This window comes from Halyomorpha halys, unplaced genomic scaffold, assembly GCF_000696795.3.
Source record: "Halyomorpha halys isolate HHAL.00 unplaced genomic scaffold, Hhal_1.1 Scaffold685.1, whole genome shotgun sequence".
Classification (NCBI taxonomy): Eukaryota; Metazoa; Arthropoda; class Insecta; order Hemiptera; family Pentatomidae; genus Halyomorpha; species Halyomorpha halys.
Window position 1 is genome coordinate 622169 of NW_027109568.1, and position 26199 is coordinate 648367.

The following is a 26199-nucleotide window of genomic DNA, read 5'->3' on the forward strand; positions in this document are numbered from 1 at the left end:
CTTTAATTACAGCAACAAATCAAAATCAAAAGGCGTAAAACTCGTCGGGCAGGAAGCAATTGTGTGGCATCGCGCAGGCGCGGCGCACTTGATTGAGAATTACTGTTGGCTCCCCTGGTCAGTAGCAGTACCAGCGTTCCTTCTGAAATGGTGAGTCTCCATGTGGCAGTAAATTGTAAAACTTACGTATTTCAGAGCTTTTGGATTATTTTTATATTTCGAATTTCCCTTGAATTAAAAAGGATACAGGCTACATATTCCATCCATTTAACACAATAAATTTTCAACATTTAATTTTTGGATTATTCTGATAAATAACCTAATTTTTTATAATAAAATCCTCTGTGATTCAATAACTCGAAAAATTGTCCAACTTTTTCTTGTAATACATAAGAAAATAATTTCAGATTGAGTTACCAAAAAACTTTCAAATTTTGAACGTTGCTACATGTAAGTCTTAAAATAATAAATTTGTCTATATTATTTTTTATTGACATTATAACCTTTATATCCATTGAAATATAACTTTAGATTCTTTGTAATGTTACGAAGTAAATAAAATTATTTTTTATTCCCAATACATTCTCATATCAAAAATTGACATTACTCAACTCTCGAATATGTTTTTGGAAAAAAATAATAAGCGGAGTGTACGAAAAAAGAAAAAAATATATTATGATCCAAAGGCGATAATTTTAATAAATGCTTTATAGAAGAATTTCTAAGAAATTTAAAACAATTATTTTAATCTTTTTAATTCTTTTTATCTTTTTCAATTTATCTTCGTCAACCTAAGATATATAAACAGTGTCTAATAAATCTGCTACGACATTTGCAGAGAACGTTTACATCCCAAGGTCGAGAATCTCGCTGATATTTAAAAATCGCGGGTACCTTGTCTTGGGCTCATTACTAGCGTAAGCTTCGAAATATAAACAATTACTAATAGATTTATATATAATAATAATTATTATTATTAATTGTTACAAAACAAGAAAATAAGAACTATTAAGAGACAAGAACAAAATATGGTAATTTATAGCATTTTAATTTTATTTGGCTTTTCTAAATAAAATTGTAACAGAAATATTTATAAAAACAGAATTAAGATGAAGTAATTTTAAGTAAAAACAATTAATTAAATAGAAAATATTCCTCGATAATTAAAAATTAAATCAAGATTTTTTTTGTTTATTACAATTTCGAATACATTTAATTTTATTGATTCATTAACCAAAACCAAATCATTTTTATATATCAACTGTGGGCTTAAAAAAAAAAACCAACTAAACCCATTTTTTTTTTAAATCTCATGCTCGAATATACTTTAAAAGATTATATAAAATATATAATATAATATTATAATAGCAATATGATCTATTTTATTTAGTTTTTATGTATGGGTCTTTTAACTTTATTGTTTAATTCAACGGTAAAACAAAAATAGGCAGTCTTTGAGATTGTGTGAGGTAAAACAAAATACTAGCAAGAAAATTAATTCAATTATTAAACAATATTTTTTAAAAACTCATTTTCAAATTATGGATATAAATTAATTTGTGAATGATTCCTTATGTTAAGTTTATAAGTAATTAAAATAAATAAAAATATATTCTTTATTGTACATAGACGCATGAGGCCAATGAAATTAATTTAATCTTAGATTAATTATATTAATATAGTTTTATAGATCAAACACACATGCATATATTTGTAAGTATTTTTGTGTATATACGGCATAGAAAAATTATATAAACTGATTACGGGAGAAAAATGTAATTATATCGAGCAATTAATTTGTAATTGGGAACCTTGAGTAACACGGAAGTCAGCCACCAGCAGCTATACCGTGTGGTTATACATTTAAAAATAAATAGAGAATGCAACTACAGATTAAATTCTATACTTTCATCAACACTCTTCTTTTGTCAATTAATATTGTTTCTTTCTTTATTAAATTTATAAATGTATTGAATATATATGTGATCTGAGTTCTATCAGAATGACATGATACGCTCTTATAAATAAACTACCCATTAATTCCATTCCAATACAATTTAAATAAAAATTTATTGTCATGTTAAACTGAGAAAAATATATTTTTTGATTTTGATTAATAGTTTATTTTATAATTGACGTTACTTATAATATTTATAATATTCAGGTTATATGTAGAGGCTTTTTTATTTGAACGGTTTTATCTTAGGTTAGGGAATGTTGAGATGTAGTTTATGATCATGTCCAGCTCGTGACTGGTGTAACATGTCAGTGAGTGTACGTATAACTTTGTTATTTATGTATTAAGGAGCACATTTCCTTATGGGTTAAAGGAAGTACAGAGTAGTCCTTAATCTACTGCTACACGTTTGTTCCAAAGGTGGGCAGAGAGCTATGTCGAATGTGAGACAAATGATAAGAAAAAACATAACAAAAAGCCTCCTACTATTTAGAATGCTAATTTCAGTAAAGGCGAAAAATGAGAAAACGTTCTGTAAATTTGGTATGTACACATTAGTACGTCAGACTCACGGTTTGGGCGCCAGAGCACTCTTAAATATAAACTAGCTTAAAATTAAGCATTACATAGAAGCGAGTTTAAATTAATTTATGTTAATGGGTTATTATGTAATAATGTTTAACAAAAAGGGTGTTAAAACGCTTACCACTTCCTGAAAGGGTCTGTAGCCCTAAAACGGCCGCCGTATAGTTTTCCGTTTAGTGCCAATAAACCCTAAAAATATTACATTTATCTCAAATATTATTATAAACCTCTTAATAAATAATTTAACTCCACTTTGAGCTCTAAGTGAATTTAAGTTCAATAATTCTTGAGATACAGTTTTTCAAAACCAATTTTACCAAATTGGGTTTTTCAAAACCAGATATTATAAATATAGAAATACAATTTTTGTCTTATCTACTTACAATTTATTTCGAGACACCTTCTCTGAACCCCATCAGGCTGAACTACATTCTCCATCATAATATCGACTCCCCCTTGCTTCAAAACGGAGCTGGCAAACAGAAATACCATTATAGTACAAATTGTAGTTAATTTACTCTTCTTTAGCTTTGTGAAAAAAATAATAATATTAGAGTTTATTTAAATAATGCGTTGTTTTCAACATTTAAGCAAAACAGGACATAAATATTTTTTAATACTTTCAAATAAAATTCGATGTGGGCAAAGCTAAAATTCGTGACTAGTATCCTAAAAAGGTTTAGAAAATTTCAAAACTAAAACATTTCACTGATATCGCTTCATGGTTTAAGTTTGACTGGAACCCACTGTATTAAGCGCCGATGCCAATCTATTAAAATATTATAAATAAAAAATAAATCCATGAAGGGGCAAGGGTCTAACAGTACTTTGTAAGTACTGTTACTTTTTTTAAAAATTTGTGACATATTTTTTAAATTTGTCTAGTCATTTCTGACATACGGTCCCGGAGGTTACTAGGCCATTGGTTCTGCAAGGAGGTGATTTGGTCAGAACCCGATTTTTCTTCTACTTTATGAGGCTAGATGGACCCCGGAGGGTTTCCTGAATCTACAGTGTTCACTCATTGCTACAGTAACAGAATAATACTTGTCTATAGGAATGTTAAGTTAATAAAAAAAGTGTGGAAACCAAATGGATGTTTTTTTTTTATAATTACTAAACAATTCTGTCTCAAACAAGAAATTTCATTACATATATATTTTTTTATTGTTAGCCATGTGTATTACTTGAAGAAGCTGATATTAAATGCAAGAAATTAACTCTCGGTATTTTTAAAAGCAAAGTATGCAAAAAATATATATATACCTTATTTTATATTTTACTAGTGAATAGCATTTTAAAAAGTGATCAAGTGAAGCGTTTAGAACGTAAATATGTTTTTATTAAACTACAGTCGGGAATAGTCATAAAAAAGAAAAAAGCTGAAAAAATTAAATGAGATATAGGGTTGGCCTTGGAGCATGGATTAAAATCGTTCAAAGATAAAAATGGATGGATTAAAGCTCTTCAAAGAGATCTGTCAATCAAACGGAGGTTAGATCTTTTTATCAAAACATTTACAGTCTATTCGGATATTAGGAGTAGTTACGTCGTGGATAGAATACAAAATATATAATAACTATTATACAACATAAAAAATTATTTTCAGAAATCATTATGTATTTTTATTATTCATGTATAGTTTTACTTTCACATACCTAATTTATACGGAATATATAGAAAGGGGGGAAGTATTGGGATCATGCAATTCGATGGATAGACACGTTTTGAGGTCCGTAGAGTCCAAATAACAAAGTCTCACAAAATGGTTTACGTATTTGTGTGAACAGCCTAGCTCAAAGGCGAAAAGTTTTACGAAACTGAAATTACATATTTAAGGTGGGTATTTTCCTGGGATGTGACAGCAACTTTTCCGATGAAAACGACCGACTGGAAGTGCCACTTTATAGAATCGATTTTTAACATTTTTTTCAAAAACGATTTTGATGGGTCGTCCGTAACTCAGGTGGTTGAGGCGCAGGTCTTTGTCACCAGGGAACTTTGGTGGCGCCGAATGTGGCCTGAAGTGGCGACTTTTTCGTAGCTGTGGTGGACCCACGTTATGAAACCTTGACCCCCAACAATGGTTAGAACAGGTTGGTTGGTTACCTCCAGGTACCTCCCTGTATGTCAGAAATGACTAGGGGGTCATAAAAACAAAAACGCTATGATCTTAGTACCAGCTAAGATTTATCTTATTTTCATATAAATCAGGGGTAGCCAACAAGTCGATCACGGAGCAAATTAGGGTCGATCGTCACTCATTCGCAATGTCTCGGGTGAAATTCTGTGTACCATGAGCCTTGAAGCGATTGTAGAAGACAAAACTTTCAAGCAATAGTTTCAGACATATTTCATATGGATCAAAAGTTATTAATTATCCATATTCTTTTAATTCCCCTGAACGTGAGTTTTTTTGCCCCTTTAAGTAATTATTGTAGTTGTTTTTTATGAAGGTAGATGATCCGTATATCTGTATTTCAGTACTATATGTACTCAGGGAGCGTTTGATAGATTAGCAAAAAGTACATATTCCTGGCCCAAAAAAAACAAAAAAATAACGAGAAAGTGAAATATTGAATTCTAATTATCAGCCATACTGTGCAAAATTATAACACCTTTTTCATATTTACGAACAAATAGTAAAACAACTTATACATTGCAGTTGATATAAAAATTAAAATTCATTTCAAGTTGAAAAATTGAATTTTTTAGGTAACGCATGTACAAACGGAATGCTGCTATCAAAAGTTGGTTCTTAAAATTGATTTTCTTCATGAGACTATATCTCGAAAACTTAATAAGTGGTTTAAAAAATAAAAAATAGTTTTGAACATATATATTACTTATCCACCCATAAGTGGTTTGTAAGAAACAGCGAATTGCATCGGGGATTACAAAAGAGGCAATAGAGGATTACATAAAAAAAAAAAAAAAAGGATTCATGAAGTTCCAGTCCCAATTATCTACTCTTAAAGAAGCAGTGACTTACAACTTTGTAAACCCAACCACAACCCAAAGCCCAGGCTGCTGCAGGACACCCTGTTATAAATTCTATATTTATCAGCTCTGTTATTGTCACTCAAAAATTTTATTTGATCTTCTTTTTTTTTTTTTTTTTAGTCTTCATCTGTTTCTTCAATTTTTTTTCCATTGGAAGTCAATTATTTATTTTGTTAAATCCATCAATGTCATTATTTTTGTTGTTAACTTTACTTTTATCTCTTAATAATAATTACTATTAATTTAATCTATTTATTTTATTTTAATTTTTGTCTTATTTATAACATTGTATTTAGTTTGGGGTGTCTTTTATATGAGACTATACCCCCAATCAAATTTTAAAAAAATCTAATGTTAAAAAAAAATGTACCTCTTACATTAACCATGTAAGGACCATCAGGCCTGGTATTAATTAAATAATATAAAATGGTCGTAACTTATTTATATTCGTTGTTCCCACCACCAGAAATCTTAAAATACGAATTTTTATAACAACAGAAAAAGAAAGAATTGTTTTTCAATTTTCTGATGTTTAAACTTGTTTTTCAAAGATCGCAAAAATATGGATAATTTCAACACGAGCCCACCAATCTATATTAATCAACTTATACTATCAACTATCATATAAACAAATTATTTTTAACCTCCCATACACTCAGGTCGGACTTGTTATAAATTTATTTCAAATTAAATTATGGTCTAAATTTGTATTTATTCCATTATTAAAATAATTGTAAATAGTAACAAAATTGTACCCATATTTTTCATAAATTTATTTTACTTTAAATCTCCGCGTAATGTTGGTTCAAATTCCTTGTATCTGTTCTGAAATTAACTGTATAATTGATGTTCTCTGATATATAAATTGACTCAAGTATTTTTCTTTTGAACATATTGTTTTCATTATGTAAAATTGTGGTGCTATCAAAATCGAATTTGTGTTGGTTTTTAGCTGCATGCTGCACTAGTGCTGTTTTATTGGGATTCTTCTCCTTATTTCTTATATCATTTCTATGTATTGTATATTTATTGTATCATATTCTATCCCCCAACAATTACTTAGCTTCACCTATAGCTGGACAATTTTAACACGGAATTTTATACATCAATCCTGATTGACTTTTTATATCAATTTTGTCCTTCATATTGCTATCATAATTTTTAATTTTATTGTTTGGTCTATAAATTAATGAGTATTTATAGTACAAGAGCCGGGAAGAAAAAAAAGGCAGTTATCTCACCCCAATTTTTTATTACTTTAATGAAAACTATGTATAATTACTAGTCAAAATTGATGAGTCTGGCAAGCATAGGTAGGAGGAATAAAAAATGGCGGCTGTTTCAAAACCTTTAAAAAAAATTAATTTTTCATTCGGAGCTCTATATCTTAAAAACTACCAACAACACTAGAAAATCTAAGAGAACATCATTTAAAGAAGAGTGAATTTGCTGAAATATTAGCCCTAAATTTTATGTCCAATAGTTCTCGAGATATAGCTTTTTAAAATGCAAAATTTCTTAAAAATCTTCTGAAAGATTAGTAGTTAATTTATTTTGAGAAATCTATATATATCTCAGGAATTATGAGACGTACAGATGTCTATTAGCACTCAAATTAAAGCTAGTTTAATGGACTATAAATAAGTTTTTGACCTTTACCTACTTTGTAGGAATAGTAGTTTTCATGATATTTGCTAAAATAAATTGATTTATAGTTGTTCGGAAAATAAGTTTGATTTATGAAAAAGATCATTTCAGAAACCATTCGACGTATAGATGTTTCCCAGCGCTCAAATTAAAGCTAGTTAAATTTACTACAAAATAGTTTATTATGTTTATCTTTGTAGGAGTAGTAGTTTTTATGATATTTGACAAAATAAACTCACAAAATGTTAATTTCTAATAAATTCACTAACTACTGATCTTTCAGTACGTCCCATACAAATTTTTTAAGAAATGTTGCTTTTTAAAAAGCTATATCACGAAAACTAACGTAAATACCTCTATTAGGGCTCATATTTTAGCAAATTTGCTCTTCTTTAAATGACGTTCTCTTAGTTTTTCTTGCGTTGTTCCTACTTTTTGAGATATAGAGCTCCGAATGAAAAATTAGTTTTTTTATCGCTTTGAAACAGCCGCCATTTTTTATTTCCCCTGCCTATACTTGGCAGACTCATAAATTTTGACTAGTAATTATACATAGTTTTCATTTAAGTAATTTCTAATTGGGGTGAGATAACTGCCTTTTTTCTCCTCTTCGGCTCTTGTAATATCATCAACATATAATATTTAAATGATTTCTGGATAACTTCTTATAAGCCCTTTATAAGGTTGAATCTATAATATTTCTTATTAATTGCTAATTTGTTATTTTATTTTTCATCCTATCATCCGAATTTTCGACGTTTATATCCCAAAGTTTGTTTCAGGTTTATATATCCTTAAAATGTATCAGTGATCCAGCGAAAATGACAGTAACAATCAAGGAAATTATAAACCACTCTATTAAATTTGGATTATGAATAAACTGGAAGGATACAATAATTAATATTCAAGGTTCAGAATAATCAGGAATCCATTTCGTCTGCATCTGCATCTCAGGAGGAAACTGATTTGCTATCTCTTCCTGGGGTTTACCTCACTCTATGGCCCAACTTCACTTCCGTGCGGGCTCCCCGCTTCAAACACCTTTCATTGCTCTTCTCCCTTACCTATTTCAAAAAAAAAAAATATTTTCCAGATATTATTTCTCCTTTTTTTTTTTCTTCTTCGTCAAAATCCCCAAGGCGGCTTCTAGATTTGATGGTGCTAATCATCATAGCAATGTAAAATCAAGTGATTATTGAAAGTCTGGCAGAGATTAAATGCCGAATTTTCGAAAAAGATTTCTCTAAACTAGCTTTATTTGTTTTCAATGAACCACGTATCATTGTTAAACATACAACTGTAAAAAACTCAAAATGTGCAAAATCTTGCAGTGGAAACCCAAAGCCTAAGAAATTGTTTATTAAACTGTGTAATTTGTAATATCGATGGCTTAGTTCACAGTAGTGTTAAGTTCATGAAAACTATCTTTATGAAAAATGCAATTAATGGTTCTCTCTTTTAGGAAATTAAAAAACTTTTCAATTAATTTTTGTAAAAGAAACTGTTCTTCGTAAAGTTCAAGTAAGCCATCGATATTAATATGTACTGGGAAAGCTTATCTAACTTCGTTTGAATGAATATCAACTCAATATCTACTAACCTAATTTGTGCAAACATATACAAAAAACTAAACCACTTTAATTAAGAGCCTACAATTTTGTCCAGACCAGAAGAGTTAAGTGCTGGCTGCATTTATTGATTTTTTATTATGAAGACTGGAAAACTCAATTTTAAATTTGTTAAAACCACAATTTTAAGATTTGGTAAATTAACAAAAGAGCTAAATAGAAAGGGACATTTAAGATATGAAATGCTATAATTAATTTTCAAACATTAGGTTTGATATTTCCAAATTCCGGAATTCTTTAGTATCCGAAACTTTAATATTGTATTTTAAAATTTAATTGGTTCGGTTTAATTAAATCAGGAACAAAATAATTACAGCTATAAAAAATTTTAAACCAAAATTTGATTTTAAAAGATTTATGTTTTTCGATAAAAATCAAAGCTAAACCTGCATCACCGAGAATATAGTCATTATTATTAGTCTCTTGTTTAAAATAAATTAATCATAATTTGAACTTAAAAACTTTATTGTATTGTAGTGATCGTCAACTTGTGAGCTGAGAATTCATTATTAGTTCCTGATATTATTATTTGTTTGTTTTTTCAGGGATTGCAAACAAATTTGTAAATTGAAACTATGATTTCATAATTAAATGAAATTTCGTATATAACTGTGCAAATTCGTATAATATAAAACTAGATAGAATAAAACGTTCTTTTCATGATCCTAATTTCTGTCCAGATTTGGCTGAATTTGAACCTAAGGAAGAAAATATTGCACAAAAACCTGGTCACCAGCTATCGGCAATGAACAATAGATAATTATAAATGTAAAAAGGAGAAAATGAAAACAATTTTGTTGACAATAGAGTTTTCTTTTCCTTTTCTACATATGAAATTTATATAAAGTTGAAACTTGCCAACCTGAATAATAAGTGGATTGCTGCGTAGCAACGTACAAGAAATAATTTCAGCTCAAAGTATGGTGGTAACCAAAAGTTCTGCAATGCGTGGATCATTTTTTCTTCAGTAAATATGAATTGATGCGTATAGTATTAAGCCATTAAGTGTGAATATCGTGTTATTTACCGATATATAATAATTTGAATTTGTTGTTGAATTAAGATTGTAATTTGCAAGAAAGCACTGTTTTTAGAATAGGGTAATACAAGGTGGTCATTTGTTTAAGATCACGCTCAACCACCAGATTTCCCCCAACTATGGGTACCCACTTTATGAGGCTTAGTGGATTCCAGGAGGCCTCCAGAAACCACAGGGTTGACTCACTGCTACAGTATAACAGAAAATTATACCATCGTTCTCCCATTTAATTATATATAGAATAAGATATTGAAAATGTTGGAAAAATATTTTTTCAACAATTTTGATGTTTCTTTAACATTCATATTTTTTTAAATCACACAGTTTGATGAAAATGTAAGAACCCAAAATTAAAAAAACAATAAATAAGAAAAATCAAATTTTTAATTTTAAAAAAGTTTTAATAATATACAAATATTAGAATTATGTCAGAAAGATTTTTTTTCAGATGAATTAAAAAGTTTCTATAGGAAAAAAAATTAAAAAATTATGAGACAAGAAAAGAATTTGAAAGGAAAATAAATTACAGTTAAGGTGCCTGAAGTTAATCAGCTGCTGAGAAAGCACATAACACATCAACATTCCCAACGTATATTTACTTTTGCCATGTCTATTAACTCTCTTAGCGTTCTATTGTTGTAATTAATTGATATAGATTATTACACTATAATAATTATTATTTTACTGTAGGAAAATAAATCATTAAAATTTTATTTTCAGTTACTTAACATCGGATCGTCTGTTGAGACCATTAGCGACAACTACAGACTAGTTTTTTAAAATATTTTCAGTTTTCAGCTATTTTTTTAATATATACTTTTCACATTTTACCACTTATCGGTGAGTTGGCAGGTTTGTCGATGCATTTATTTATTTCTGAGAAGTCAGTCCAGTATATTTTGTCCTCAATCTGCTTGTTATGGAACATTCCTTCAGCGTAAGGTATCTCAGGGCCTGCCAAGAATAATTTTAATTTCTGATTAAACGTAGCTGGTTTCCTGGTTGTGTTCGTCTTATTTTTTCATTGCCTTACATTCCTTCAGAAAAAAATGTTGATCCTGAAATGATACACTAAAACTAACTAAGCCTGTTAGTTAATTTTTGAGTTATTATTTGACAGGTAATGAGGTTACAATAGCTGATTCAGAATTATTGTTGCATTTTGTATACTCAAAACTTGAAAATATTTACTATTTGTAAGCATTTCAGTCATTGAAAAAATTTACTTATGTCAAAAGACATTGTAAAAGCTAAAAGTGGGAATCGGCATGGAACCACGACTTCCGCCCTTATTTCCTTTCTTATCCCCCTTATATTTTATTGAAAAACAAAACAAATACATAAACATATGAATAATAACATATGTAAGAAAACGTCCTTTAGTTTCCATAGTGTCATTTTAAGGTAAACAGGCTAGATCCGATGAAGGCGTTTTTTCACAGTAGTAGCAGAGGAATGATGAAGAACAAGGAGGGAATTCTCCAATGATCGTGGTAGTGATGAAGAAACTTCAGACTGCAGATTCTGAAAGCCTTCCCAAGCTGAGAACGTGGACCGAGGAGACTGCACCTTGGATCTTCCCAGGTTGTGGTGGAAGGAGGACTCTACCAGACACGTAAGACGGTATGATGGTCAGTTTCAAGCCGTATTTTGGCGTGCGCAGGAAGACATTGCGCAGATTATTTCGCTGGTATTGGGAAGTAGGGAGAACTTAGGAATGTCCCTATTGGCTACCTTCTGGATGGTAGTGAACATGACTTCCACCGCTGTATTCACCTCGTCTGATGTACAACACGGTACTACCACTGGTAGTGTTTCTTTAACTCTCGATATATATCCCTTACAATAGGCCTTAGATATTTCCTGAAAGGGTTGCTACTTCTTCGTTGCAGCAGGCTGTCCTCTCATAAGTTCAGAACAGCCCAAGTCCTCCCTGCCTATCACTGCACAGGCGCCACTGGTGTAGTTAGCTAGTGGGGCCACTTGTGCTGGCGGGGCCCGCTAGGCTCATCTCTACTTTAGAAGCTTTTGGTAACCGGACCCTTCTTGGACTTCCACCCTTCGATAGAGCCTTTCTTACCATACCTTTTAAACATTAACTTATCACCAGAATTGGTCGATGTACAACTACATTACATGTAGATCATAGCACTAACAAAAATTGACAGATAGAATCTAATATTCTAAGATTGGACGGTCTCTTATCTTACATTCAAAACAATCAGTAAAATTGCTATGCTACAAACGCAAAAACTACTCTAGCGAGTAGAGCGGTCTTTGCAAAAAAATCTGCCCTTCCAGTCATTCGATTACTAGTAGTGTAACTAAAAACAATTAAGAATTTTTAAAAATACGCACGCATAACACGCTAGCAAAATGATGGTTCTGAAGCATATGTTGATAAGTTGTTTACAACACTACATACTGTACATACAGCACTGTTTTCTACTATAAATTATTACAAATGCAGCGACAACATATCTAGTAATAAACTTTATTTTTAAACGTTATTAACTACTAATGATACAAAATAATCTGTAAAATAAAAATATATTTAATGTTATCCAGATTTCTTGTTGTTCGTCCCAACCAGAGTTGAGCGAGAATCGTTACATGATTATTTACATTACGGTAACCAACCGTTAAATGGTCGAAAACTGCATTATATGGCAAAATAATTACAATTGCTTCCTGACCTCCCCTTTCCCCCCACAACTAAAATTTCATGTAATTTAACTTATTTGTGAATTTGAATACACGCCACCGCGCGATCTTAAACTAGACATAATTCTCATATTTTGGAACCATTGTTAAATCATTGATGTTGATATTTTCTGTTTTATCTCTATTTAACTGTTAATTCTTGAATTTGAGATTTAATGATTTTTTTTCGTAGTTCAAAAAAAACAAAAAAAACAAGTATAAGCAGTTAAAAAAAGTGCATAATCAAATCACTTTTAAATATAGTCAACTGTGCACCAGCCCCGATTAATAAATAATTGTAATTATATTTACAGATGAACAATATATGGTTTGTCATCTCTTCCCTAAATCAAGAGATCGTCGCCATGATAAAGGTCGGGAAGAGAAGTTTCCATATCCAAAACTTATTATATTTGTACTCAACTCCGGAATGGCATATAAACCGAGTTCTATTCTGAAACAGTGTGTAACTTTAGGTAAAATCACTCGATTAACATAAGTGAAGAATGGTGTTCCGCATAGAAATAAATTTATTATTCAAATAGTTCGGTACTGAAGATAGAAACATGGGCAGTGAACTAATAATTACATTTTATGAAAGCTGACGTCTTCCTATTTCCTTTTTAATTGTATAAATATATTTAAATATAAAATTATAATATTTATAAAAAAATCTCGTAACGAAGAAATAAATAAGAATGCTAACTGACAAGACGATGAATGGATTTTTTTTGATAAAAACATTAGAACCGTGTGATCGCATCAGAATCCACCCCCAGAATGCAGAAAACATTTACTTACTTAGCTTTGAAAACTTTAGATGTACGTTTAATTAGTAAGTTGTATGTATAAAAATGAGTTTCTACCATAATTAACTCGGAAAGACATCTGGCGGACAAGTTAATTAATTTAATAATGTAAAGAATAAGGTTTTGAGATTGTTTTTCGTCAATAACTCCTCAACGAGTTCTGGACTTCAAAACATGTCTTGAGTTCAGGAAGGGCCTAGGGAAGTCATCCTCTTTGGGATTTTTCAGAATGGACTGAAATTCAGAAGAACCATTGAAATAGAATGGAATTATTGAAAAAGAATTTCAAAATATTGGTATTTTAAGAAACGAACACGAACCAATTTTGAAACTTTTGGTTTTCAACTTTTAAATAAACAAGAAGACCACACAACAAAAGTAAAGTTTTTAATATTTTAACTGAAATAAATATTTTATATATACTATTTTTTTTACTATTATAAAGTAATGGTATTCAAGTTACATAAATCTATGAGAATCACATACTCATCAGTATAAGTGGAACAATAACTGCTAGAGAAGACATGTCCCCTGAGAACCTTCCGTGGTCAACTCCTATAAAAGTGTCTTGATCCCAAAATTCACTTTTTACTATTGCATTAAATACCTTCATTACTTCTGCATTCATCGTTCATCTCATCATTAAATATATTCATAATTTTTTCTAAACATTTGTTGCAAATGATAGTGCAAAAATTAACACTCTCTCAGCAATCACTGAAATGGGCAACTGCTTACGCCACGCATTAGCCCCTATTATTTGATTCTTAACATTTACCAATATTTTTTAATCGTTACAATTGTCTTCAACATTTTTTTTTTAATTTAATTTTAATTATTTACCTCAGTTGATTTCTTATTTTCTATTATTTAACTCAACTATCCACCTATTTATTATGTATATATATAATTTTATTTATATACATTTTAGTTTATATTTAATTATTTTATTGTATTATTATTATCATTTATTTACTTTTCATGTTTAGTTGAACAGTATGTATTATTCCAAACTGCAGTACCTCCTTCATATACCCAAAACTTTTATTTTACATGTATTAGCAGGGTTCAAATTTACATATTTCTGGAAAATTGTAGCTGGAATCGTCACTAATAAGGCAGTTCTTATTTTTTCAAGTTTGTAAAGTTTTTAGTTATTTTCAATAATCGACTAAGAAAAGAATAATAAAACCCCCCTCCTTTAAAATTCATAATAAATTTTATAATCATAAAAATATTAAACTCGAAAGAACAAATCCTTTCAACCCCCATACCTGACTTTTTCCAACAATACTGCGCCGATTTTTATTCGGTCGGTGAAAATCATAGGTTACCCTAGTATGATCCCATAACTCGGCATTACCATCCTTCATTTCATTTCAACATGGTGCCCGATTAAAGGTTCCATACTCTTATTCCAAAAAAACAAAACAATTTCCTCATAAAAACTGGATGTGCAAATATTTTATGTCACCAATGTCAATGCCATTGCCATGTCATTTTTCAATTTCAGGTGCTTTTTAAATATTCCTCGATTTAACTATCTTATAGTCTATAAAGTTATATAGGCTCTTCCGCACCTAGATTATTAATCTCATGGAACCTTAAGTTAAATGGAAATAATTTAGTCTGATTTGGATTTTTTATGATAAGTTTCGAAATTATTTTATTTCAAGAATAACTCGTTTAGTAACTTGTGCCTTTATAAATTTGTTAATTTATTATTTGTTAATATAGGCATTTATCACTGAGACTATAGTTCATATATTCCATACTCAAGCGAAAAAAAAAAATAATGTCCATCATTGCCACCAATGCCCCCCAAAACCATTGAAAAAATATTACGTTAAGCGGAGCTTTTAAATCTTTTGATTCGGGAGTGTGAAGATTGATCACGATCAGATCAGCGATACGTAAAATGCGTTAATGACTCAGAGAAACAGCTTCCTCACACTTGGCCTGTCAGTCTTCTGGAACTGTCAAATCTTCCACAGGCTTAGGTTGTTTTAACCTTTGGTGAATATCTCTATATGATTTCACAATATATAAATATAAATAAAATAAAAGTCTCAAAAATAAAGTCGACCAGCGCCCTTATTTGTCGGTAATAGTGCACAAGACAAATGAGTGACACAATCTCGTACCATAACGTGAACTTATTTCAATGATAATGTAATAACATGATATCAAAAACATAAACAGTAATGAAACTCCAGAGGTTATACTTCTGGTGGAGGATAAATTAATTATATATTAATATACTTATTAAATCTATAAAACTATTTTTTCATACCATGAGAACCGACACTTCACAAGTTGTATTGTTAAAACAAAAAAAAATTGTGAGAATAATATAAATGGTAGGAGTATGTTAACACTTGTTAATTGTACAAACATGCCATTGTGACGGGGTCAATGGAAAAACTATTAGCTTTAACAACAAATTATTATAAAGTTCAATATTTATATTGAGTCAACGTTTCGTCCCACGTTGCAGGACTTCATTAGGGCTTTCAGACTTGAAGTTAGAGCGAAGGTGACTTCCTTTTATAATTATAAAGTTCTTAATTCCCGAATGTCATGTTGTCCTACTGTCAGTCTCACCACAATTTACGGTACTTTTCAGAAACAAGATAATATATTATGTTACTTATGCACGTACGTAAAAATATGTATGCATTTCCTACGAATCATAAAGTTTTTTACGAAATGTATAAATACGTGTATTCATCGCCACAATTGAAACATTTATTATGATCAAAATTTTATTTTATGCCAAGCACTAAAAGAGCATCAAGGACTGATGGATTAACTGAACAATCAATCCACCACAACTTACAAAACAATAAACCATTATGTAACTCATTACACTGGCTAAATATGGCAATAATACTAAACCAAAAATCTTATTGTTGAAACAGCCATTGTATAACAAAGTTTTCTGTTATTTATGTCATTTTAAAATCAACAGAGAATGTTCTATATCATATGTAGAGCAAGATGAAGTAACAATCAGATTATATTCGAGTGATAATAATGAGAGGAATGTATAGATGTATATAATTTTGATTCATTTTTAATTACTAAAGAGCTATTAGTAGATAAAATTTAAGATTAAGTGTAAAGAATTCGTTCGCCGTAAGGAGAGCAATTGATAACCATGATTGTCAATTAAGAGTCGTGATTTAATTGATGGGTTTGCTCTCTTCGTCCTTGTGAGAGCAATTCTTTTTATACATGGTACAGGAAATTATTGAACACCCACATACTTTAAAAAACTACCTACTTTTCTCAAGCGGCAAGATAAAAAATATGTTACCACCATTCCATGTTCCAATGGCCATTTTAGCTATCATTAAAATGGTACCAATAATCAAACTGTGGAGCATTTGTTCCGAAATTACAAACGCCAATTTAGGCAATTTAACTGAGGGTTAGAACGATCTCTGGGGCAGAGGAATGTTTGTTTAGACATTAAATTATGCAGAGAACGATCAGGGTTCTGGTCAAAATAGTTAACTATTTATTTTCCCTGACCATCTCCATCTTCGAGCATGCGTAGTACATTAATCCAGAACCAGGTGGTGACCAATTCAGGATTCGTCGTTGGAACCTACCTATTCAGTATTAAAAAATTAAAATCTGTACCGCTACAAACCATGAAGGGTCAGGGGTTTAGTACTTAGTAAGGAAGTACTATTAATAGACCAACGGTTGTGCAAGGAGGTGATTTGGTCACAATCACGTTCGGCCGCCAGATTTTCACCCAATTAAGGGTACACAATTTATGAGGCTGGGTGGATCAGGACCAGGCTTCAGGACCCACTGGGTTGACTCATGGCTACAGTGTAACAGAGTACCATTCTCTACCCAGAACCTAGTCAGTAAAGTACATCAAACTTACTAATTGTAAACCGCTAGCAAAGGAGTAAAACTTGAGAACCGTTTAAAGTTGAGGGTCTTCAAGTCGCACCAGAAATAACATTTAAAGAGTGAAAAGACTAGGGCTGACTTTACCAAGTTGAACCCATCGACTTTCCAGACTAGAAAATTTATTTTCTAAACAGCTTTGCGTTATCAACACTAATAACTGTTTGGTCTCTGATTTTCAAAGAGTGCGGTTGTGCTGTACTGTAATACCAGAACATTTTTATTTTTGTTATTTTGGTTGTTTATTTTATTTTTATGTTTTGTTTTTTTCTCTCTGGTTAATTAATGCAATTAGGTAATGAATTAACCCCTATAATATGAGAAAACCCCTAATATAAAACCGATGTAGACCAACATGAGGAGGAAGTCAATAAAAAAAAAAGGACTCACGTATCCATCGACTCACCTCAATCTTTATCACTCACAAGAAAATGGGAAAGTATTATCAAGAAATCACTTCTCTAAAAGTAAGCAATAGATTTATTCATCTAGTTGTAGTTGACCTTTCATCTAATCTGCCAGTAATAAAATAATAATGTAGTAATTAGCAAGTACTAGTGATAATAATAATCTATAAAAATACCACCAATATTTTTATACTTCTGCTAAACAACATAAGTGTATTATGCATCGGACCCTTTACAATGCAATTAACCGGGAACAAAACAAAAATTACGCTTTCAACCATGAAGACTATTTTACAATGACCAAAATGCTATGACGAAGAAAAATACATTTTCCGCAGGCAAAAATAAATATATGAACATGGCGATTTGGAAGTCTGTTAGATAGATACGAGAAGACCCTTGATCTGGTAGAAAACGGCGAATTCAACACTAGCGACGCAGAAAAACCTGGAGCGATTGCAGATTACTTCGAGAAAACTTTCTCTAACACGGAAAGCAAAATTTCAGCACCTAGCAATTCCCCCCCCCCCTCTAATGGAAACAGAAATAGAAACATGATTTAATAGAAGAATGCATTACGCCCTTTTCTATCGTTGGTATTTGAAAGTCCAAATGAAATACTGTTGGTTGAGGCAAGGTGAAAAGGTGAGGCAAATGACATCAACCAGTATTTAAATTTGCCCCTAGCAACTTCTTATATAATGTTATACATCTAATGGTATAACTTTTTCCACTCAAAATTCACTAACTCTAAAGAAATTCTAGAAGAGAACTACAAGTGTAATCAATTGACGATTTCATCAAAAACAATTCAACATAATTCCACTCCCAACTACCAGCAGTTAAGCAGTAACCTACAACGTAGGAAATCCAACCGCATCTAGAAGACTGAAGCCCAGGCAGATGCGAGATATCCTACTATAAACTCTATATTAATTTATAACTGTTTTTATTTTTGTTATTTTGTTTTCCTTCTTTCTTTTTCTCATATTATTTTTTCAGTATAAGTCGATCACTTATTTTATTAATTCAATAATTATCATTTATTTTGTTTGTTATTTTTTTCTTTCATTATTTAGTCATATAACTATTATTAAATGTATTTATTTATTTTTTCTTTATAATTGTACACAGTTAGGGGTGTCTTTTACACGAAAATATACACAACCTTGTAGGCCCAACCAGGGCCGACCTGGTAATAAAGAAATAATTTTAAAAAATAATTATAAATAACACTGTTGTTTAAATCATTAATTTATTCAATATTTGACAAGTATCAAAATCATAAATCATTTCTTCAAAATCTTCTTTGAGTGCGACATAGATATCGTTGATGAGTTGCCCATTCTCTCTTGTACCTATCGTACTTCTCAATTCAATCTTGATTAGTTTTAATTTATCGATCATATGAGATAGGGGACCCTATGGATAAATGTTGAGTTATGGGCCTAGTTCCGGCAATGGTAGGTAACGACAAGGTAACGATGACACTACATATATTTTATAATTATATAAGGATAATATATATATATATGGATTAATGTTAATACAGTAGTTCTGAAAATATGATATTTATTAGGCGACACAATCTTTTTCGGTAATTTAACAAAACTGCAACCCTTTATCATTGAAACAATTTCTCTTGGTTTGATTTGATAAATACTTCTTAATATTTAGTATAATACCTCATTGTCTATAATCTATCAGCGTATTTAAAAAAAATAAATATGTCACTACAGCTAGAGTTACTGACGGCTGCGAGGACTAAAATGCTTGTATGGTAGAAGTTATAAGGATCCTTCGCAGCTGTCTAATCAGGGGAGGCGGAAATTGGTTCTCCTTCATTCCTAACAGAGCGCTACCTTATCTTCAGTCTCTTCTTTAGGCTCTACTGTATTTATTTCAATTCTTTGTCAGTTGAAGAAAATGGGGAAAATTAAATTTCCTCACGCCAAAGAAGAAAGAAAAAAAATCTTTAACTAAATTAGTGATGACTTAAACGTTTTATTTCTTCAATACTGATGTACAGTACAATATATAATGTACTACTTACTACTGTTTTATGAAAACTTATTTATGTGTTGAGATCATTTGTTTCATACAACAAAAAATAGAAAATGACGTTAGCGACCCAATCGTAAAAGTTATAAAATTTAAAAAAGTTATAAATGTAAAAGTTGTTTTGGCATTTTAAAGGATGAGGAAAAGGAGTTAGGATACAAATCAAGAGAAAAAAATTTAAACTCAAATGAATCAACAAAAACGATCTAACATAATTCTTACAATTACTATATATGTAGAACTGCAAGAGATTTTAAGTTATTACTATACTACAAATTGTACTTCGATTACTTACCATAATATCCATCCTAGAAGATATTTTCTAAAAAATCTTAGCGTTCCTCGATGACCATTGAGAACATCAAGAGGATTCCAAGTCCTCACTAGGAACACCAGTAAAACTGGGTGGGGTGGACCTATCCTTGAGTGCCTTATGTATACCAATACCAGATACCTGAAACATTGAATATAACTTTATAAATTAAAGGAGGCACTGAGTTTTTTGAGATAAGCGTTCCTGGGATGGTTCTTTAAACTCTATAACTAATAAAAGCGTGTATCAGCGAGGATTAAGCAGACTGCTCTGCAGCGAATTAAAAAGTCGTAAAGGATATTTTTCGAGAGAGAGCCTCTCGACATCTCGCGTGAAGAATTATTGAACCATCTGCGTGAAAGACGCGTGGGTGGTCTCCTGAAAAAGCTGAGGGTTACTAACAACCTGAGAAAATTAAAAAAAGAAACTAAGATGATACCATTGACCATCCGAACCAGCGGTGGTTGAAAACTATGAGAAAATATTTCCATAACGTCCAATATTACAACAATTCGCCTACATAAGATTCTAAGCAAAATGGGTCTTGCAATTACTCTTGAGGAACTGGAGACTTTCTGCCCAAACTTCGTGAACTCTGGAAAATGAACGCCATGCTCCAACTACAGCGCACCGGACACTGCTAAGCGAAAGCTATCAAGTGTACTGATACTAAAACTCGACAGGAAACCAGAAACCGATCATTTTAATTAGTAAGCCACTGAAGAAAATTTTCTCTTCAAAAATTTTGAGTACGGGTTAAAAACCGTAATGTTTCCTACTCTCATCTACCTTGCAGAAGGGGAACAATTCCTGAACAAACGAAGAGGGAGGCCAACCTGGAGACAAGGACCAGATTTGACGCTGATGATCCGAATTACTGAATAAAATAATTTGTTATTTATTGCTAACATGTCGGCAAAAGGGTGAAACTATGTAATTGTTAAATACCAACTTTTCGGTACAAGGAAAAAAAACTTTTAAAAAATTTAGTTTTATAATATTGAGGTTTGATTTTATATTAGCAGGTAATATACTATCGAATAGATAAAATTGACAACTAATTATTGTGCATACAATTTAAGCAAAAACAGAAGAAGTAAAGTAACTCCAGGAATGTACACATTTGTTCGCAAAGGAGAGATTTGATAAGAAGACAAGTAATCCTCAAAATACAACCCCTGTGTTGGTGGATATGAAAATCCCATTTTTCATAGATTTCGGGAAGGAGGGAGGATATACTCCCTGAACCCCCCTCTGCAAAAACCACTGATGGTATCACCCTTTTGTCAATGACACCCACATTTTGAGTTTTGTTGATGTTGCTGATAAGAGTGCTACCTAGGAAAAGGAAAAGGAAATAAATGATCAGTAGTCTAGAAGAATGTCCTTTGAGATAAGGGTGACAAATAATGATTAATCCTTAAATCTGCAAACAAAGAAAGGTGTAGATGAAGACACAAATTGTTTTTTTTTCATTTAAGTATGAGAATTGGAAATGAGTTTTCAAAATAAAAAAATTATATGACAATCAGGTAAGTCAACATATTACATATTCTATTATTTTGTTTAAAGTTATTTTTCTGTATTCAATTCCATTTTCTATTCATCTTTCTCCCTTCAAAAGAATAAAATGGACATATTTTAATTATTCATTCTAGGTTTAGCTTGTATGGATTATATAAAGAATGTTTAAAAATATCCTGTAGGTGCTCATCACACAACCTTCACTTACACCCCTGCTTTGAGTAGAAATAAAAAAAAAATTGATAAAATCAATGTCATTAGATATATCGATGGGGTCTGATTTGCTCATTAAAATGTTTTGATACAGCACATATTATAAATACAATTACGGAGAAAATGGTGAAGGTGGCCTTTGTACCAGAACCATTTTGTCAGGGGCACACAATATTAATATATAAAGCCAAAGGTGAAATTAATGATATATCTTCCTGGAGGTCCATCATGATCTACTCCATTGTGCGCTAAATCACAGGAATCAAAGAGGTTTTATAAAGGCCCTTCTAGGAACACCTATCAACGCAAGATGTTCAATGTTATACTGAAAGATGCAAAAAATAATAAAAGTGATTGTGTGGTGGTGTTTCTTGTCCTTATGGGTGCTTTCGACAATGTTGGCCATAGTCATATTGTGAGCTCACTGGAAGCAGGGGAACTTAAAAATGTGGTTTTGTCTATCCTATCAACAAATACTATCAAAATAAATGTAGGCGGTCCATCAAGAAGCCATATCAAACTACAGCATGAAATACACCAAGGAGGTATTAACTAAACTCAATAGGGTTTGCAGATGACTAAGTGGTTTCAATGTGCAACAAGGGTGCTACAAAACATTTAGAGGGCCATTGAGGAAATCAGCTTTGCTTTAAATCCTCAAAAAATGTAGGTATCACTATGAATAAAGGAGAGCTGGAGACAACGAAATTCTGCCTTGAGAATGGAGACAGCATCCAAAAAATGGAAAAAGGTGATAACATCAGATAATTAGAATGCATATTCTCAGGATAGTTACATTCCCATGAAGAAACGGTGAATGAGAATTAAGTAATAGTTCCCAATAAAGTAACAACAATCAATCATGTGTTAAATCATTATTTACTTGAAGTCAATATTTATATTTTTTTTAATCTATTCATAATTATTTTATTTTTATTGTATCTTTCAAGGTATAAATAATAATCAGTAGTGTCCACCATGAAATTTCATACTTCCATTATTTTCCTTCCCAAAATTTCATATTTTCCTCACTCATTTATTAAACAATAGTGTGATAGATCTTTTTTAACATGCTCAGGTATCTAATCCCGACGTCATTTTCTGTTACAGTCTTGTGCAGGTACTTTCAGCCCCACCACTATCAATGTTATTCAAAAAAGTTGGTCATCAGTGAAGGAGAAGGCTGGTGATGAAAGAGATCTGATAGTCTCAATGCTCGTTTTCAAGAAGTTTGTATTAAACACCAATTGGAAATAATTTTCTGTAATTTAGATTTAAATATCTAATGTAAAAATTTTTTTTTTCATGCATAAAAACAAAGCATCAGAAAAAACAACATTAATTTTATTACTTGAAAATAAATTTATGAAAATAAAGTTAGATATACCATAAAAATATGTTTGCACATTTGTAAGGACAAAGCTTATAATATTTTCCAACAAAGAATTTAGCAATCTAAAAAAAATTCATTATTGAAGAAAAAAGGACATTTATTTTGTTATTAGATAATTTTTTATTTCTCATCAGCCCAAATTATAGGATACAATTTAGTTATATATTTATTAATAATTTCTTTTAACTTTACTCTTATTAATTACTCCTATTTAAGTAAAACAAATTATTGTATAATACAAGTGTGATATATTTCAGCTTTTTTGGTGACTACCCATCAACAATTAAATATTTCAAACGATTCGGAAATGATCCAGAAACAATTATGAAACATGCAACATTCATAGACCATGCAAAAAAAAATGTTTTTAATTCATTAGACAAAACAATTGGAATTTTGGATGAACCTGAAGAAATAAAAAAAATAGAACTGTGGATTGGAAAAGTGCACAGGTCTAAAAGGATTTCAAGGGAAGATTTTTTGGTAAGAGCATATTAAGCTGTCCAATACAATGAAATATTTCTTAAACAAATAATGGAAATAAAAAAATTATCCATGTTTTCACTTGGTTTTTATGCACATAAGAAAATTGAGATAGCAGAAATAAAAATGAATTAGGTCCAGTTAACAGAATATAGATATATTAAACTGATTTTTGCAAAACACTATCAAGATGATGGTATCAATTATTGAAATTTTGTGTGACACGTAAATGAAAACTGTCTCCAGATAGTCAAGTTATTTTTAAAAAAAATCATATGACATCCAAATGTGATTCCGATTAGATCTTAGCATATCCGTACATAAATTTTAATTTTCAATTTTATAATTGAACAAGAGACTGGGCTTAAACAATTTTTGTTTTCTTAATTTGTTGACTTGTGTCTATGAAAGGAGTACAAACCCAATAATAAAAACAAATTTTTATTGATAAGTTATTATTCTTTAAATCATGTTTTTTCTTTTGTATTCTTTACATTTTCATTGCATGTTTTGTTAAACTTATATTTTTTTATAATACCACTTATTTAAGAATTAAAAAAAAAAATTAAATGTCAATTACTCAGTTGAACTGTACTAACAAATTTCTTTATAATCATTTTAAACATGAATATCTGGAGTTAATAATTTTATTTTAATTATTTAATTTCCAGAGTTTGGGGAACTCCATTGTCAAGTCAGTCAAACTAGCCTTGGGAGACCAATGCACAGAAGAAGATGAAGAAGCTTGGCAAACTGTCATTGGTGCCTTGATGTCCGCATTCGCTGAGTCCAGTTCAAAATAAATTCCAAACAAAACATTGGATTGCACATGTGTACTTCACTTTAGACTATTAACTCAATACCAAAGAATTTAATATACCATTAATATTTAATAATCTATTTATAATTATAGAAACTAATGCTGTTTTGTGATATATTATTTGTTGACATTCAAAGTGAACTATTTCATCATTAAAATTCATATTTCATACTTCCTAACTTTGTTCTCTTTAAAAGTTAGCAGTGTTTGGTGAAAAATAATTTTGAATACAGTAACCTACCAATTATTGCAATTTAAAATTGTAGAAATAAAATTACAATACCGTCTTAATTTAAACAACTAATAGCAATTGGTAATTTAAAATACTTGATGAACCACTGCAATTGCATACATCATTACAATTACAAGTTGAGTCGATGTAATAGTGATTACATTTTGCCCACTGCTGAAACTGTGCATATCAAACAATTTTCATGCATGTTTTACTCAGTAACATCACTCTATTTTTCAATAATAAATAGGTTGAAAATGAAATATATGATTCTTAAAATCAAAAATTATTTTACATTCATTCATAATTATACTAATTTAACTATAAGATTAAAAAAGGGAATATGCTGTTGTATCATATTTAAAAATAAAGCAATGAATTTAATGTTTCTGTACTATACAATAATTTTTTTCAAAGAAGATATGTAGTTATATTAGACATCACTTTTTCATTGTTTAATGTATTATTCAATTATGAATTTAAGTATAATGAAAATTGAAAACAATTTTTATGTGAATTTAATATTTTTAAATTTGAAATAAAACAACCTTGCATACAACAATGTTTAAAAATAGTAAAGCATTTAATTATAAATCCTAATTGTATTAATTTATTTTAATGATCATCATAAATAATATTTATAAAATTAATGTTTATAATTTGTATAATGAGAATACAAACATTATAGACTTCTATTCACAATAATCCTTAGAGCGGTTGTAGGAAAATAAGAAAAGACAGTGCAAAGTTAATGCTTTAATACACTGCATATTTGCAATTTTAAATATAATTTTTTTTTTTTCAATATTTTGAGTGTGGTATTCGCTTGGACGACTTTCATTGTCTAATCATGATTGATTTTTTCTTAAAAATAAGAGAAAAAAAATATATGTAGTCACCAATTAGAGAGTGACTGCATAAGTCGAGAATATTGGCTGTTTAAACCACTAATTATACCTCACAAACAGTGCCTTCTGACAGGTAAATTTTCACGAACATATGCTAGATACAAACAGATCCTGTCATGCAATGGCTAGAAGTTGATACTGACCATTCCACATCATGGTACATGTTAACCATCAGAAATCCATAACCAAAATCTCTATTCTATAAATAACTAACCTTGGTTGAGATAGCCACCACCATTTAATTATAAGAATAAAATCAGGTAAAATGTTTCATTAATCTCATAAATATCGTACATTAGTAAATACTAGAATGAGAAAAACATTGTCAAATAGCAAACCAGGAGTTCAAGGTTGTGATGCCTGATGCTGAAAAAACTTTGATAGAAAATTAGTAGGCCATTTTTTGATTTTATGTAAAAAAAAATAGCTATCTCATAGATCACAATTGAGGTTTAACAGAGACCTCCCAGATCCACTCAGTCTTAAAATAAGTATCTGACAATGAAACAGGAATCTTTTAACAATGTATGCCTCCAAGGCCCTT

General features: G+C 30.4%; 2 protein-coding genes across 5 annotated transcripts in view; one reads left to right on the forward strand and one right to left on the reverse strand.

Moving 5' to 3' along the window:
• Window positions 1–25280, forward strand: LOC106685364 (hemoglobin subunit beta-Y). 2 transcript variants are annotated; one of them, XM_014427990.2, is made up of 4 exons: window positions 1–150; window positions 22930–23048; window positions 23470–23695; window positions 24367–25279. In XM_014427990.2, the coding sequence occupies exons 1-4, from the start codon at window positions 148–150 to the stop codon at window positions 24496–24498; spliced, it is 480 nt and encodes a 159-aa protein (XP_014283476.1). In that variant the 5' UTR covers window positions 1–147; the 3' UTR covers window positions 24499–25279. The 2 variants fall into 2 exon arrangements, with proteins under 2 accessions (XP_014283476.1, XP_066903849.1); XM_067047748.1 differs by lacking the exon at window positions 1–150 and adding an exon at window positions 11306–11474 and having other exon boundaries at window positions 24367–25280.
• LOC106685363 (lactosylceramide 4-alpha-galactosyltransferase) overlaps window positions 1–26199 on the reverse strand; it is a gene marked incomplete at its 5' end in the record, with an annotated part of 93299 nt that overhangs the window by 52916 nt on the left and 14184 nt on the right. Inside the window, 3 exon segments of one of the 3 annotated variants that reach the window (XR_001343831.3) lie at window positions 2664–2731; window positions 2926–3014; window positions 20065–20223. Coding sequence is in view for 1 of the 3 variants with exons in the window: in XM_014427986.3 (XP_014283472.1) it covers window positions 20131–20223 (93 nt within the window). 3 annotated transcript variants of the gene reach the window in all.